Source organism: Halichoeres trimaculatus, unplaced genomic scaffold, assembly GCF_033239565.1.
Source record: "Halichoeres trimaculatus isolate MK-OKI-2021-1 unplaced genomic scaffold, fHalTri1.1 fHalTri1_scaffold_17, whole genome shotgun sequence".
NCBI classification, from domain to species: Eukaryota; Metazoa; Chordata; class Actinopteri; order Labriformes; family Labridae; genus Halichoeres; species Halichoeres trimaculatus.
The window spans coordinates 28,942,702-28,958,874 of NW_027437195.1; the positions used below are offsets into that span (position 1 = coordinate 28,942,702).

Here is a 16,173-nt window from a genome sequence, read left to right on the forward strand (position 1 = left end):
GTAATAGGCCCTGGTACGTTTAGCCTCTGTTTGTTCAGCTTGTTCTGCTCATGTTCAGCACGGTGCTTCAAACGCAGCTCTACACAAAGGAACTTCCTCTCTGCCACACGAGTTGGAAAAGGACACACAAACTTACTTCTTAAACCTCGGAGGCTGTGTGTTGCAGACCTCTGAGCGGCTCAGCCACACACACGTGTCTAACCTTTAACTGAAGCTGATGTTGTTTGTCACCCTGAGGTGTGTATTGATTTTGAAGCAGGAGGAATCACTCCCAGGGCAGCAAAGGGCTCTGATGTCGAGAGGAGGACACGACTTTGATTGAAACATCTCAAAGCTACTCACGAATCATTTCTCTGCAGAAATTAATCATTTCTTTTCTGCTCATCATGACTGTGAACTTTTCCAGTTTATCACGGCAGCAAATGCTATCCTCATTTAAAGCTTCATTCAAGCAGTAACCAAGCAAAGGACAGCTCAAGTTCTGAAACTTTAGATGAAGGTTAGCTGCTTTTTGTTGAGTATTTGACTGAAGGGTTTCTCTAGAGCAGATGTCTGCTACCTTTACTTTCATAGGAGCCATATAGCCTCAGCTCACCTGAGTTAAAGTCATACCAAAGACACAAAATAACTTTATCTTCACAGTAAAAACAACAAGGTGTATGATTTCTATACATAGTTAAAATAAAGTGTATGTTTATCTAAATAAGAAGTTTTTTAAATTTATAAAACTGTACATGCAATGTCTTAGTTTTCTGTTTTAAATAATTTGTAAATAAAAAATAAATAAATAAACAAAAATTGCAAATTAAAAGAAAATTGAGACTTAAAAATTTTGGGAAAATTAAAAAACTGTAAAGCAAAATTTCAAAATTAAATTGAAAAAAAAAAATTAAAAAGGAAAAATATTTTAAAAATGGCAAAAAAATTGAAATTTCAAATATTTGTATAAAATAATTTTTTTTTGGCAAATTTAAAGAAAATTGAGACTTTAATTTTTTCTGGGAAAATTTAAAAATTTTGAAAATTTAAAATACTGCCAAATTTTCAAAAATCGAAATGTATTCTATTTGCAAAAATTCAAAGAATGGATTTTAAAAAAAAGTCAAAATATTTCAAAAGTGGCAAAAAAAAATTGAAATTTCAAGTTTTTGTTAAAAAAATAAATAATTAAAAATGGAAAATTTAAAGATAATTGAGACTTAATTCTTTTCTTGGATTTTTTTTAACGTTTAAAATACTGTCAAATTTTCAAAAATCAAAATGTATTAAATTTGCAAAATTTCAAAAATTGGATATAAAAAAGTAAAAATATTTTTAAAAATGGTAAAAACGTTTGAAATTTTAAATATTTGCAAAAAAAAAAATCCAAAGGGGAAAAGTAAAAAAATATGCAAAAATTTCAAACAATTTTGAAAATTTAAAAAATTTGCATAACTAAAAAGATTGTTACATTTAATGCTTTTTTTGTATTAGGAACATTTCCACATTGTTTTGCCTTTGAATGTATGATTTGATTTCTTCATCAGAAGTCGTTTGAACACATGGAGCCACTGTAGAATCACTTGCCATCTCATTTGAATATCAACTTTAATGTTTCCTTCACTGTTCCTGCAGGATGCGTGAGGACATGTCCACCATGGTGTGTGTGAAGGAGGAGGAGGATCCTGGGGAGAAGCTGTCCCAGGATGAGATCATCTCCAGGACCAAGCAGGTGATCCAGGGACTGGAGGCCCTGAAGCAGGAGCACCACTCCATCCTGGAGGGCCTGCTGGGCACGCTCCGGTGCCTGAAGCAGGATGAGGAGGGAGTCCTGGTGGAGGAGAAGTCCCACATGATCCGCAAGTCTCTGGAGATGCTGGAGCTGGGGCTGAGTGAGGCGCAGGTACATTTCTAACACTGAGCAGGAAGCATTGACCTGTTTTGCTGGAATTTAGTGGTTAACTTATAAAAAGGAAGATTTTAAGGGTTTTATAAAACGAATGAGAAGCCTGCATTTGTTAGAAGGAGTTATGGCTGTTACATGAGAAGAAGACACTTCAAAGGAAACGTTTCAAAAATGTCGCTGGTGTCGTCAGAAATGTGTAGGCAGAAATTCCTCAGCAGAGAATTCATTCAAAGCTGAACAACATTTAGCTTTCTTCTTATTTCATACAGTTTCTCCTATTTTCCCCTCATAGAGAAGAGCACAGAAAGTAAGAGAAGCTCTAACAACTCAAATCTAAAGGCTTTAAGAATGTGAATTTATCAGAGAAAGTTTAGAAACTTCAGATTTGTTGCGTCATCTCTCAGTTGGCTTGTGAGTCACTGATGAGTCAGCTTATGTCTCTCATCTCCATCTCTCATCAGACTTTGTTCAACACACTGCACCCTGCAGACTCTTTATACCCACCTCCAGCTTTTTTGGGCAGCTTGCTCTTGAGGTGTCGAGTAATTTAAGTTTTTCTGCTGAATTCTTCTCTCTTTGCCTGAAACTCTTCCTGTAATTACACCTCTCCCAGCATTTCACCTCACAGCCTGTGCTATTAGGTGGATGTTTTTACCCAAAGTGCCTCATGGTTATGTAAGTGTGCACATATTTAGCAGTGGTAAGGACCTTGCTTTTACCCCTGAGAGTTTAATCCCAGTCTGCATAAAATCCCTGGATCTGTCACTATTAGACTTAAACCAAAAATGTTGAAGTCATTTGTAAATAGTTTTACTACAGCGGCTTTTTATGGATATTTTCCCATCAGGCAGTCTTGGATTTACAGGAATAAAGAGGTTTTGCTGTTTCTGTTTTCCAGAACAGCCCAGACAGACTTAAGGCTGGCACACTTTACGGGATTCTTCAAACCTTCACACGTTGAGAGACCACACTCCTCATAATGAGAAGAGACGGATTGCACAAGATCTCTCTTTTCTGATCTTATAGTGTGTGTAGTGTGCACTCGGTAGCATAACACACACACTAACAAAGGGGTCTGCAATATTTCCTTTCATAGGAGCCATTTTTCCTCAGCTCACCTGAATTAAAGTTATTCCTGAGCCACAAAATCAACTTTATCTCCACAATAAAGACAAAAAGGTAAAAAGAATTCTAAACATGAAAAATCTAGTCAATCCTTATCTAAATGAAATGTTTTTAGAATTTATAAAATTGTACATGTGATTTCCTAGTCTTTTTTTATTTGAAATAAATTTGCAAATATTAAAAAAATAAATAAAATAAAATATGTGGAAATAAAAAAGAGAGATTTAAAAATTTTGGGAATATTTAGGAAAAATGTGATATTTCAAAAATTTCTGAAATTAAATTTGCAAAAAAATCTAATTTTTTTTTAATTAAAAAAATTCTGAAAAATTTCACAAAATTGTTGCAAAATTTCAAGAAAATTGAAATAAAAAAATGAAAAAAAAATTACAAAATTTGTGAAATTTCAATCTTTTGCAAAAATGTCATTTAAAGTGAAAATTTAATAAATTTTTAAAAATTTCAGAAATTTTGAAATAATACTTAAATTTGAAATCATTTATTGTTAATGCCACTTAACTCATTTAATGTCTTTTCTCAAATCAAGTATCTACATCAAGCTGTGTAATCTTGCATAGTAAAATATGTCTTCAGTGTAAACAAACATGACAAACAAACCGGAAGAAGCAATGATGGTTGTTTTCAGCCTCTCAAATTCCAAAAAAACACAGAACAAAAAAAAATGATTTCAGAGAAAATAATTGAGACGGCGGGAATTTGAACTATATGCATTACAGTGCGAGTTGGTGGTGAGTTAAGTCGTCACAAGTATTACAGATAGATTTCTTACTTCCTCTTTGTCAGTCAGCTGAGTCAGCTCGCGTCTTGATTGGCTTTGCTCCGATTCACGCGACATTACACAATCTACCTGCTCGGCTCCTCTCGGAGCGCCCCGCACACTACAGGATTTTTAGTCTTAAATGTTAAGACATGTTTATGATCTACGATCTCTCAACTGGAATCCTTCCGCGCAGCTCCAACCAGATTTGATCGTAAGGGGGGATCAGGAAAAAATCAGCCTCATCATCCTGTTGTGTGTACCCGCTTCCAGTGAGACAATTATCATAAAAGCTCCTCATGTTCTTCCTCCAGGTGATGATGGCGCTGTCGAGCCACCTGAGCTCGGTGGAGTCAGAGAAGCAGAAGCTCCGGGCTCAGGTACGCCGGCTCTGCCAGGAGAACCAGTGGCTCAGGGATGAGCTGGCAGGGACGCAGCAGAAGCTGCAGAAGAGCGAGCAGAGCGTGGCTCAGCTGGAGGAGGAGAAGAAGCACCTGGAGTTCATGAACCAGCTGAAGAAGTACGACGAGGACTTGTCTCCATCTGTGAGTCCTCAGGCTTAAGTCACACTTTGTTTTCATGCCCAGACATCGGAGACTGAAGTGGCACTCTTATAGCAGTAAAAAGAAAGAAAATGAAACAGGTGTGAGAAATGGTGTCACACTAGTTTTGTTTCTGCTATCACTTCCTGGCTTTCAGTCACAGCTGCTCACTCCAATTTTAGTGCCACAGCAAAAGATGGTTTCTGGCTAGCTTCCAGAAAAAGGCACAAGTTATTTTTCAAATGTAAAGCAGATTAAACCGTTGCAAGAGGATATGCATGAATAAGAGATCTCTCTCTGGTCTCAGGAGGAGAAGGACTCTGACTCGAGCAAAGAAACTTTGGACGATCTCTTCCCAGATGACCAGGATGACCAAGCCCCAGGCAGTAAGTGTTCTAGCTTTATTTTCTCTCCTCTTCTTTGGTGGATTTCTGGAGTATTCCCAGCTCTGAGTCTAAAAATAAAATGCAGTTACTGGCCTTTAGACACTGAGAAAAGTTAAAATCATTACTGCAGAAAAACAACTGTCTGATTAGGAAGGAGTTGTGCCGCAGTGATGAAACTTGGCGTGCATTGAATTCAACATTTTCTGACACTTACGGCATGCTTTATTTTCAATATGGTTGTTGTTTTCTTGGGTTGTTGCTGTGGCAGGACATTTGGACTTTGGGTCATCTTCAAGGCTCTCCCTACCCCTCTTGAATTTAGCTGCCCGCTTTTTTCACAGTTAATAAAGCTGGAGATCTTCCCCTAGAGTAGCAACCATGTTAGCGTGAATGTCCTTGGGGGTTAACCCCTTTTTTTAAAAATCAAAATCTTTTTATTGAAATTTTCCACAGAACAAAATAATTGCACGATCAGAGAGTATTAGAGAGAGAGGTAGCACAGAGATACTTTACTCGTGCATATTACAATATAACAAAGAAAGAAAAAGAACAACCCCCCCCTCCATCACTGCCAGTGAGCCTAATAGAAAAACACAAGTCTGTCAAGCATACCTGAGTAGATAGATGAACAACTGCAGATTACATTAAGCAGGGTTAGAAAAGGAAATGAAAAATTAACCAGTACGCAATCACAAAAATCGCATCAAATGGAATGAAATGCGTTTAAAAATGGGCCCCACATTAAAAACTCCTGTCCAATATTTATTAATAAGGGGGCAGAGCCAGAACATATGAATGAGGGATGCCTCAGTGTAGTGGCATCTATCACAAAGAGTGCTAACGTCTGGATAGATACGCGACAGTCTGGCTTTGGAGAGATGAGTTCTATGTACAACTTTAAATTGAATAAGGCAATGGCGAGCACAAAGAGAGGTTGAATTTACTAATTTAAGGATTGAAGACCAAGTATCCGCCGACAAAGATAAATTTAGATCTTCCTCCCAAGCGTCCTTGAGTTTGTTGGTGGAAGTGAGCTTCAAATCCTGCATCTTATCATAGAAAATCCAAATATGTTTTTTCCTAAAAGGGTTAGAAGATAGAACAGTGTCAAGAAAGTTTCCTTGAGGTAGTCCAAGTAGGTTAGGAGATTGAGAAAGAATAAAATGTCGAACTTGTAAGTATCTGTAAAAATGTGATTTAGGGAGGTCAAATTTTTCACTTAATTTGTCGAATGAAGCCAAATTGTTGTCAATAAAAAGGTCTTTAAAATGAACAATCCCCTTTTGGTGCCAAACTTTGAATGTAGGGTCAAGGATAGAGGGCAAAAATGAGTGATTCGGAATTAGAGGGCTGAGGGAGGAGAAGTCTGTCAGGTCAAAATGTTTCCTAAATTGAACCCAAATTCTTATTGAATGTCTGACCACGGGATTCCTAATGGAGTCGGGTGTTAGGAGCGGCGGTTTGGAACCAAGTAGTGCAAGAGTGGAAAGTTATGGTCTGAATGTGATTCCATGGTCACCCAGTCTGGAGGGTCTGTCCGGCCATGGAAGTAAGACCAGAATGCCAAGCATCTCATATTTGCCGCCCAATAATAATAACAAAAAATGTGACCCCTTTTTTTTGCAGATAATTGATAGCACTATGGTGCCAAATTTGATCCATATTCACAAAATTTCCAATCTGCTTCAAATTTCACACACACTATCGAGGTCCATCTCCCAACACATGCAGAAGCTCAAACAGCAGCATCAGTTAATCTGAAATTAAACCATGCCGAAAGTGTCAGGCTACCAACTTTTCAGCCCTCCTTTCTATGTTTACTTTGAGATTTTAATACAGTTTTATCATGATAAAACCAAAAGACATGTTTTTCTGCTCCCTCACAACATTGATATCTGGCTGTTGAAGGCTGTGACCAGTGCACATCTCTTTGCAGGAAGTCAGATTTCATGTTTCAGATGGTGATCTTATTTTATCAAGGCCCAGAAACTGGTCAGCCTCTGGTAATCAAAAGGACTCCAGTCCACTCTGTATGTCCACAGTAGCTCACATAGTTAACTGTGGAGCCATAAATCTTCATCTCTTCCATTCTCCTGCGTGTCCACCCCATCCTTCAGCCTCTCAATAGCCCAGACAGTAAAGCTGTGCTGGCTGCACTGTCCCATTAGTCAGGACCTAGTTTGGCCTGGAGGGAGGCCAAACAGTGAGAAAACCCTCTCCAGCAGAGTGTTGTAATACACTTCCAGGATTTCTACAGTCTGCTCTTTTTGTGTGAAATAAGTCAGGTGAAATAATTTTTGGCCAAATCACAGAAATGTTGTGAACTGGTTCAGCTGTGAACAGAAATAACAGCTTAAAATCAGAATAATGTCATGGAAAAAAACTAAAGGTTTACAATTCTGACTGAATTAAGCCTGTTTGTGTTTGTGAACCAATTACAAAAGCCTCATTCGACCGGGATTATAACTTCTGGATTGCCCCACCAGAACTAGACCAGCTCTAATTTGACTGAATTAAAGGAAACTTGCTGAAGCTTTGAGTTGGATTGGGACGACTGACCTACAAGCTGTCGGTCGGCACAGAAAACACAGCACACTGTTTGTTTCCAAACTTGGCACTGGGATTTCTAAAGCCCTTTTTGCACCAAGGTGATTCCCGTTTGGCTCCTGGCGAAAGTTTGAAATGCTGACAGAATGGGCTGCAGACTTGTTTACAGTCCTCTGATCGCTGTTTGAGCCAGACTGCCGCTCCGTGAACTCCAGCTCTCTTTGTTTCTGTTTGATTTAGTGTTTAATTCAACTCTGCAGGAGGTTAACATGTCATCATTTCTCCAGAATACATTTAATTCGAGTAATTAAGTCAAATTAATTCAGATCTGCATATATAAAACAGTTGATCTAGTGTTGACTGCACATTTTCAGGCCTTCTTTAAGCTGTTTTTTTGAATTAACTAGCTAAAGAAATGTGCCTCCTCAGAATTACGAGTTTTTTTCGCTTTGTTTTTGTACGGACTAGACTGCTCTCAGAGCCATTTCCCCTTTCCGCACAGCTTCATGTGTGTAGAAGAGGATTTGATCCAGACCTCTCATTGCTGCAGCGCAGGTTGCAGAGCTGAGGAAGCAGGGCAGGTTGTTTTTGGGATACAGTTTCAAATGAAAGGACTACATTTTTTCATTTCTTGGATGGAAAACTTGACACTTTATACCGGTTTTCAGTGTTTTATTCAGCAGTTGAGGCTTTGCTGTGTCAAGCAGTCCAGCAGAGCATGAGTTATGGCGAGGTGAGAGATTTGAATAGAATAAAGATATGAGACAGGAGCAGGAGATTGATTTTCTGCAGCATAAATCTCAATAAAAGGGGCTGCACCTTCACAGGTCAATACTGCATAATGACCAGAAGAAATCAAGATGACATGACGTTTGCCTTCAGAGTTATTAAGATTGAATGTCAGCATATTTAAGGCCGAGCCCGAGAACTGCCCTCTTGAAACCCTTAAGCCCTTTGCACACCAGACGCGTGAATATTTTGCACGTTATTTTTTCAAACCTACTGTTTTTCAATGCAAGCTTTCATACCAGCAACGTTATTTCACTGAGTGGAATTGCGGCTTTTATATTCAGACCAAGGTCGATTTTTCCAAAGTACACATCCAACTAGGGTTGAACGATTTTAAGAAAAGATTGAATTGCGATTTTTCTGGCAGATATTGTGATTTCAATTCAATTCACGATTTTCTTCAAATCAAGCTTTGGGATATTCACATGTAGGGCTGAATGATTTTAGAAAAAGATCTAATTTTTCTGGCAGATATTGCAATTCACGATTTTTTAATCATCAATAGTGATGATAAATAATCTGTTTTCATCAACTTCTGCTCCTAAACAGAGGCTTTGTGTTGTTGACCTGCTTACCAGCACTTTTAACATATAGATTGTCTACATATTTGTAAAACAGAATGTGCATAATACTTGACACAACAGATCCTGAGTCAGTCAGGAGTGCTGCAAAAAATTGCTGCTTTGGCGATCTCAAAATTGCATTGCCTAAAATTGCGATTTCGATCTGAAAACGATAAATTGTTCAGCCCTACATCCAACCAATCAAAACGCTTGTTGTTGACACATTACACTACAAACCATTCAACATGACGGACCGCTTGACAACAAAGACAACAATTATAAAGACAACTTTTGGAAGAGAATAGCTGTGGAGATTGAATATGACATCTCCAAATTTTTCAGTTTCATGCCGTAAATTTGTGTCGTCGTTGGCGTGCGAAGGCCTTAAGGATTACTCTTTGTTTGTTATTTTTTTCTGCCTCTTTAACTCCAAATTATGCGCCTTTGGCTTGAGCACCCAGTCACAAAATTCAGTCAAGACGAAAAAATCATAAATCTAGTGTTTTGTGCCAATACCTGCTCCAATGTGCCCTCTACTGACTTAAAACTGCAGCCCCTCCGGCTACTTTAAGCTATAGGCCTGAAATTTTTTGTGAATAACTATCATAACAACAGCTACAAAAAACTCTCTTACGACCATTGTGAATTCCAATCAGGAAGTTTAGAAATTTGAGTTACACTTCGGATTTTGACGATTTATAGGGTGCGTAACTCAGTCGGTGTGGCCACAAACGGCCGCCAAAGTTTACAATTTTTTTTATCAAAATGTAAACCTTAATAGCTCTCTTGTATAATATTTGATCAGGACTAAAACACACACACACACGTCGAGTGTCTCAGCCTCAATGCATCTATATCTTGCTTTTCTGCTTAAAGTACAGCGCCCCCTACTGTCACCAGAAAGTCATATGTTTTACTCTGTCATTAAAAACTCCTCCCTTCTTTAAAAATTTCTTTTCAAATATGCTCAGAAATGTCTTTCAGGCCTTCATAAAGCATCACTGATCAGGTCATGACCTGTATTTTAAAGAGTGCATCTACGGCGCCGCCTCAAACTCTGATATCTAGCCGTGAACCAGGAAGTCATTGTAACTCCTTCACGTGATGTCCAATCTGCTTCAAATTTCACTCACACCATCACGGTCAACCTCCTATCACATGCATAAGCTTAAAACTCTGCTACTGCAATAGCGCCACCCACTGGAAATACATGATGCTGTCTTTCAAACACATCCTTTAATCTCTTCCGGATTTAACACGCGTGTTCACAGCCCCACTTTGGACTCATTTGGGGCATAGGAAAAGCACCACCTATGGACAAATGTCATACTAAGTACCAAAAACACCTCCAAACATGCTTAAAATTATTCACATTACTGGGGATGATAAATGTAGTAAAGTCACAGCCTTACCTAGTGTTCAAGAGCAGCACTGCAATATACTCTCTGGTTAAAATTACCCATGATTGCTTGCTGTAAGGGCCAGACCTCATCTACCTACGTGGCTTCTGGCTGTGGGGAGGGCCCGCTTATCACCGCTTTCAGCTATAACTATCATTAGGGTTATTATATAAGTGGAGGAGCTGGAAGCAGATTGGCTGCTCGTTTACATTTTTTTTAAAGCTGCATTCAAGATCAGACGATGAATTTGACGTTTGCTACCGTCTCAAGATGTGCGTCTGTGGTTTGAAGTGAAGCCGGGATAAACACAATTAAATAAGTCATCAGAGTTATGCAATAATTACGCTGTCACACCTGTGTTAAAAGGTGTGCTCATTGTTGCACACTCCAGCACCCACACCCACTTTCCTATTCACAGCTACATCAGTGTTTACTGTAAACACAATCAAGTAGCTGCACTTCAGGAGGTGGAGACTGATTTTAGGAGGAGGAAAGGGAATATTTGACTCTCAGCTCTTTACTGGCTTTAAATAATAACTGAGCAGACTCAAAATGAAGGCTGGGGTTGTATTCATGAATAAATGATCGCTCTGATGTATGAGTGAGGACGCAAAGGCAGAGAAATGTTCACAGTTAGAGAAAATTGGGATGCATTTAGGATACGCATGGAGACGGAACGCTGCTTCCACTGACATTAATCCTCTCTGTGTGAAATGGAGCTGCATGATACTCTGTGTGTGTGTGTACCGCTCAGTAGATAAGCTATCTTTCCTCTTTAGGCTTATTCAGACTGCCTGAAATGCTTTTGGGGTTGTGGGAAATTGCTGTCAGCAGAGAGAAGACAATGGGAGGAAGAAAAAGATGATGACAGCTATGCTTTTTGTTTAAACGCAGCCTAAAGCTCAAATACACTGATTTCTCTGCTGAAATATTTACCATTCAGTCGTTAAGCCTACTGTGCTCTGCAGTCAGGTGATGAAAAAGTCAAGATTTAATGTCAAGTTTCAACAAAACTGAGGATTTTTGAAAGTGGAGTCACAGTTTTGCATTTCTAAAACTGTTTTTTCATCTTCAGCGGTGTTTGAGGAACACCTGGTATCATTTGGCGTCCTAACCGCCATGCTCGGTGTTATTCCTGCAGTGGGCGGGTCCCTCCATGAACCCCACTGGCTCTTTTTCAGAGTAAATATAGAGCTGCCTGCCTTTAATAAGAAACCCCATCAGGTGGTTTCCTGACCTCTCACTTACTCCTACATTCATACATTATTACACACACACACACACTTCCACTTACGCAGACACACAGACAGGCTGCGTATCATGAGACCCATTCACCACACAAACTGCTCATCACTGCATAATGAGGACATTGTTTACGTGTAAACAACCGTGTTTGTAGGGCAGCCAGATGGTATTTGTTTGTTGTGGTTTCAGCCTTGACCTGTTTGTGGGGGAAACATGCAAAATGAAGAGGAGAGACAGATTTAAAACATTAATAGAGTTCGCTCTTGTTTGCATATATTGCACAACAAATGAGCTAACATTGTTTTTTTAAACAATATGGACATGAATACTTAATTCATCTAAATGCTAACAATGTTTTCATTACCACGCCAATTAAATCAGCTAGCTCAGGGGTCTGCAACCTTCACTTTCACTGGAGCCATTTTGCCCCAGCTCACCTGAATTGGAGTCCTTCTGGAGCCACAAAGTAAACCTCATTTTCACAATAATGGTGTAAAAATAAATAAATAAATATAAAAAAATCTATATATAGTTATAATCTAGTGAAAATCTATAGAAATGAGAATTTTGGGGGTTTGATAAAACTTAACAAGTGGTGTCTTACTTTTTTTCAAATAAATTTGCAAATATTAAAAAAAATTGAAAATAAAAAAAAAATCTAATTAAAAAAAATCAAACTTATATTTTAAAAAAAGTAATAAATTTACAAAAATTTCACAAAATTTGGGGATTTTCAAAAATTTGCAAAATAAAAAAAAATACATAAAAAATAAAGGAAAAAAATGCAACCAATTTTGAAATTTTAAACTTTGGAAAAAATGAAAATTTTCTGAAATTTAAAAAATTAGCAGAAAATATCAGGAATTTTGAAATTCAAAAAGTAGCTTATGCAAAATTTTCAAAAAAATTTGAAATTTTAAAAATTTGCAAAAGTTAAAAAAATTAATGTATTTAATAAAAAAATGTTGAAATACATGATTTTGATACATATTTAGATATGATTAATACTTAATTTCTCCAAAAAGGATGCATTTTTGTTACTCTACCTGTGATTTCTAGTCTTTCCATGCATCGTTTCACTTTTACTTCCGGACTTTGCTGAATTATTTCTTTGTGCAATGAAATATTGTTTTGATCTCTGAAGGGGACATTCAAAGGTTGTAGAAAAACAGATGTGAACAAAAAAATTAGAAGAAAATGAACAACATTGAAAGGAGAAACCATAAAAGCAGTTGTTCTCAAAACAACCTGCAGTCCTCGTGTCTAATCTTTGCGTCTCTCCTTCCTCCATGCATCCTCCAGTCCAACCGACTCACGGCAGCGCCGCAGCAGCAGCTGCCCAACAAGGAGGCTACGAGATCCCCGCCCGCCTGCGAACCCTCCACAACCTGGTGATCCAGTACGCCTCGCAGGGCAGATACGAGGTGGCTGTGCCCCTCTGCAAACAGGCCCTCGAGGACCTGGAGAAGACCTCTGGACACGACCACCCAGACGTGGCCACAATGCTAAACATCCTCGCCCTTGTTTACAGGTGGGTCTTGTCTCTGTAATTGTGGCTCTTGAAATAGGATCCTGGTCACTCGGCAGTCCAGGAGGTAGATCAGGGATGGAGCAGAACAAATCCAGATGATTTAATAGCTTCCAGCGGTCCCATTTGTCTCAGTTTTGGGCACTTTGGTGCAAACAGACTGCAGTATTTTCAGACTGTGTGTGTTTTATTATAGATATTCATGTGACATTGACATTTAAAGTGAAGAATTCCCTTTTGTTCCTAAATGTAAGTCCTCAGTAGCTTGTAAACCCCCTGAGCCCCTGGGCAACTGTGACAGTTTAACCAGCTTTAACCACAGACTCAGAGAGGAGTTTATGGAGGAGAAGCTTCTCTCTGAATGCTTTGTTAATTATCCATGCAGGGGATGTTTTAAAAGCATAATTCACTCACTTCCAAAGTCTTCAGAAAGTCATCGAGGTGTCACCATCACAGCACTGTGCGACAGTCTCTAAAGGACCTCCTCATGACGGCTGGATGCCTTTCTACGTCAGAGGAGGAACTTAGCAAACACAGCCGACACCACCGCAGATTTACAGTACAGTAACAGAAGAGGGAAAACGTTTATTTCCCGGCCAGAAAAAATGAACAAAAGAAGCACATACAAGTGCTGGACCAGGTTTTCACAGGGGTCGGGTCCATGTTTTTCCCTCCCATAAATCGTGTCCATTGAATGGGCATGATTTTGGCTTGGTTACGCCGCAGCAGTGAAAGACTGGGCACTTGTTGTCAGCAGGCTTTTGTAAGAACTGTGTGAACCTCTGCAGAGCTATTTTAAACTCTGTCGACTGAAAAATGTCCTGTAAGTGGAAATTGTTGGAATAGTTTCTCCTTTTTCTGCCGGTCTGACTGACTCTGTTTGCTTCTGTTCATCAGGGACCAGAACAAATATAAGGAGGCAGCCAACCTGCTGAACGATGCTCTGGCCATCAGGGAGAAGACTCTGGGCAGGGACCATCCAGCTGTGAGTATATCCTCCATCTTTTGTCTTTTTTTCTGGAGAAATTTGAATCCCCTTGTTGCTGAAATGTACTGACCTGTCTTTGCCAAGAGTTGCCTCAGAGTTGATCAGTTGGACTGTTTTTCTGGCACAGGAATGTTGCTGTAGCTTATTCAGGGTTCGTACAGGTCCTTGAAATCCTTGAAAATGCTTATTTTTTCATGTTGTGTTTTCAAGGTTTGAAAAGTACTTGATTTTCTATTCAAGTGCTTGAGAATGCTTGAATTTTTAATCGTATATAACTCAATACTCAGCTTCCTAACTCAACAGATCAATCAAATAGAGAGAAATAGAATAAAATTGTGGGGGAAAAAACCGTTCCATCTGATGGGCTCGCGGGTGTAACATAACTGGTCTGTTTATATGTGCGTTGTGACGTCTCCCCCATGAGGATTGTTCCTTAAACAGCATGCCGGGAGGCTGCCGCTTCAATGACCGTTGGCTGGAGAAAGAAAAATACAAATTTTGGATTAAACGTAGCGCAAATCCCCATGCAGCATACTGCAATGTATGTAAAAAGGAGATTGCAGTGGAAGCTATGGGCGAGTCGGCACTCACCAGCCACATGAGAGGTACCCTGTTAGCCCTACACGTTAATTAGCCTGCTACCTGTTGAAGCTAACCACCTTTTTATGCTGCATGCGAGGCATGAGTGATGAAGGCAGTGTCCCATTTAACATAAAGGTAGTGTTGCCCGCGGGTGTTTGTCGGGGCAGGTTATAAAATAACTGCGGTCGGGCGGTGACAAGTTTTGTCTACAAATACCGGGTCGTGCCTGGTCTGAGCACACGGCTGCGGCGGACTGGGAGGCTCGCCCTGTACATACGAAGGAACGAAACGGCGTTTCTCATTGAGACCCGGCACAGACGAACAACGGTCATGTGATAACCTGCCCCGAGCATCAAACCATAGAGGTTAGATGGCTCGTTCGTGCTAAAGCCGCGCTACCGGCTTGGTTTATTATAAGCGTCTGAGATGTGGCTTTCTAACTCATTGTTTGAGAATAATAAAAACCATAGAATTCGATACAAAAAAAGTAGGGCTGGGTTAAAAAAAAAAACGATTCTCACAAATAAGAACGATCCTCATTTTCAAAATTTGACATAGATTCATAAAGTCCAAGGATCGATCTTTTAGTCAAAAGAAAATACTCCCTTTCTTGGCCGGATTTCAGTTTCGGACTGCAGGTGCTCCACACAGAATATTCCGTTCCTGCAAGTCAGAGTGGGATATATAGTCATACCCTATCTGTGTATAACTCACAGCGAGTTTTTGTAAGGTTATATGAAGTAGATATCAGCCCAAGATGCATCTGGATCAGCGCGTCTCCTCACGCTCTTCATTAGGAGATCATAACTTTGGCATGCAGCAGTCTTAGCGTAACAGATTTTACTAAGCGTTAGTTATGTTTGATCAGAACTGCAGAGAGACAGCGTCAAACCACCTGTTTCAGTGTTTTTGTCCTGCTGCAACATGACGTCTGTGTCAGATTATGAGAAAACGCTGTCAATCATCCTCATCATCATCTCGAATGATGCGCTTCTAGCGGTAGCAGCAAAGTTTGGCAGCTCTCTGTTATTACTCTGCTTTTTTAGCTATATTTTTATCTTTAATTGTTTCTTTTGCTAATTTTTGCTCAATACTGGACTTTTTTGACAACAACTCATGGATATGTCTGCTGGAAGGAGAGTTTATTCAAGAGAGGAGCTTCTTGCATTACGATGGAGCAAATCTGGAGGACATCACCCTATTCCTGCTGAGATAAAGAAGCCTTTCCGAGGATGTCGTGCTGGTGCAAAGTTAAAGGCCAGGAGATGGAGATACAAGCCCTTTCTTCCTTCAGTCATCATGGGGAATGTCAACTCTCTGCCCAACAAAAAGGATGAACTAGAGATACTGGTGAAGACACAAAATGTATACCGTGAGTGCAGCCTCATGTGCTTTACTGAGACCTGGTTGAATCAAAACATCTCTGATTCCTGTGTGGATATCCCTGGCTTCACGCTGATACGTCTGGACAGAGACACCAAAGCTAGTGGCAAGTCAAAAGGTGGAGGACTGGTTTTATACATCAATCAGAGATGGTGTAATCCTGATCATACTACAGTCAAGGTGAAGATGTGTTGTCCGGACATTGAACTGTTGGCAGTTGGGATGAGGCCATATTACCTTCCCAGAGAATTCAGTCATATAATAACAATCCTCGTGTACATTCCACCCAAAGCAACTGCTGAAGTTCCATGTGATGTTATCCAAGAAACTGTTGCCAGGCTACAGACTCAACATCCTGAGGCTCTCATAATAATATCTGGAGACTTTAACCATGTTAGCCTCTCCTCTCATCTCACTGGATTTAAACAGTTT

At 39.5% G+C, this 16,173-nt stretch overlaps 1 protein-coding gene across 4 annotated transcripts in view; it reads left to right on the forward strand.

Annotated features, from left to right (window-relative positions):
* The window catches only part of klc1a (kinesin light chain 1a), a 62,280-nt gene that overhangs the window by 8,949 nt on the left and 37,158 nt on the right, over nucleotides 1-16,173 (forward strand). For all 4 annotated transcript variants that reach the window (XM_074692817.1, XM_074692818.1, XM_074692819.1 and 1 more), the window contains exons 2-6: nucleotides 1,615-1,882; nucleotides 4,103-4,333; nucleotides 4,638-4,716; nucleotides 12,563-12,791; nucleotides 13,686-13,773. In XM_074692817.1, coding sequence (XP_074548918.1) covers nucleotides 1,616-1,882; nucleotides 4,103-4,333; nucleotides 4,638-4,716; nucleotides 12,563-12,791; nucleotides 13,686-13,773 — 894 coding nt within the window. In that variant the 5' untranslated portion in view covers nucleotide 1,615. The remainder of the gene's footprint in view (nucleotides 1-1,614; nucleotides 1,883-4,102; nucleotides 4,334-4,637; nucleotides 4,717-12,562; nucleotides 12,792-13,685; nucleotides 13,774-16,173) is intronic.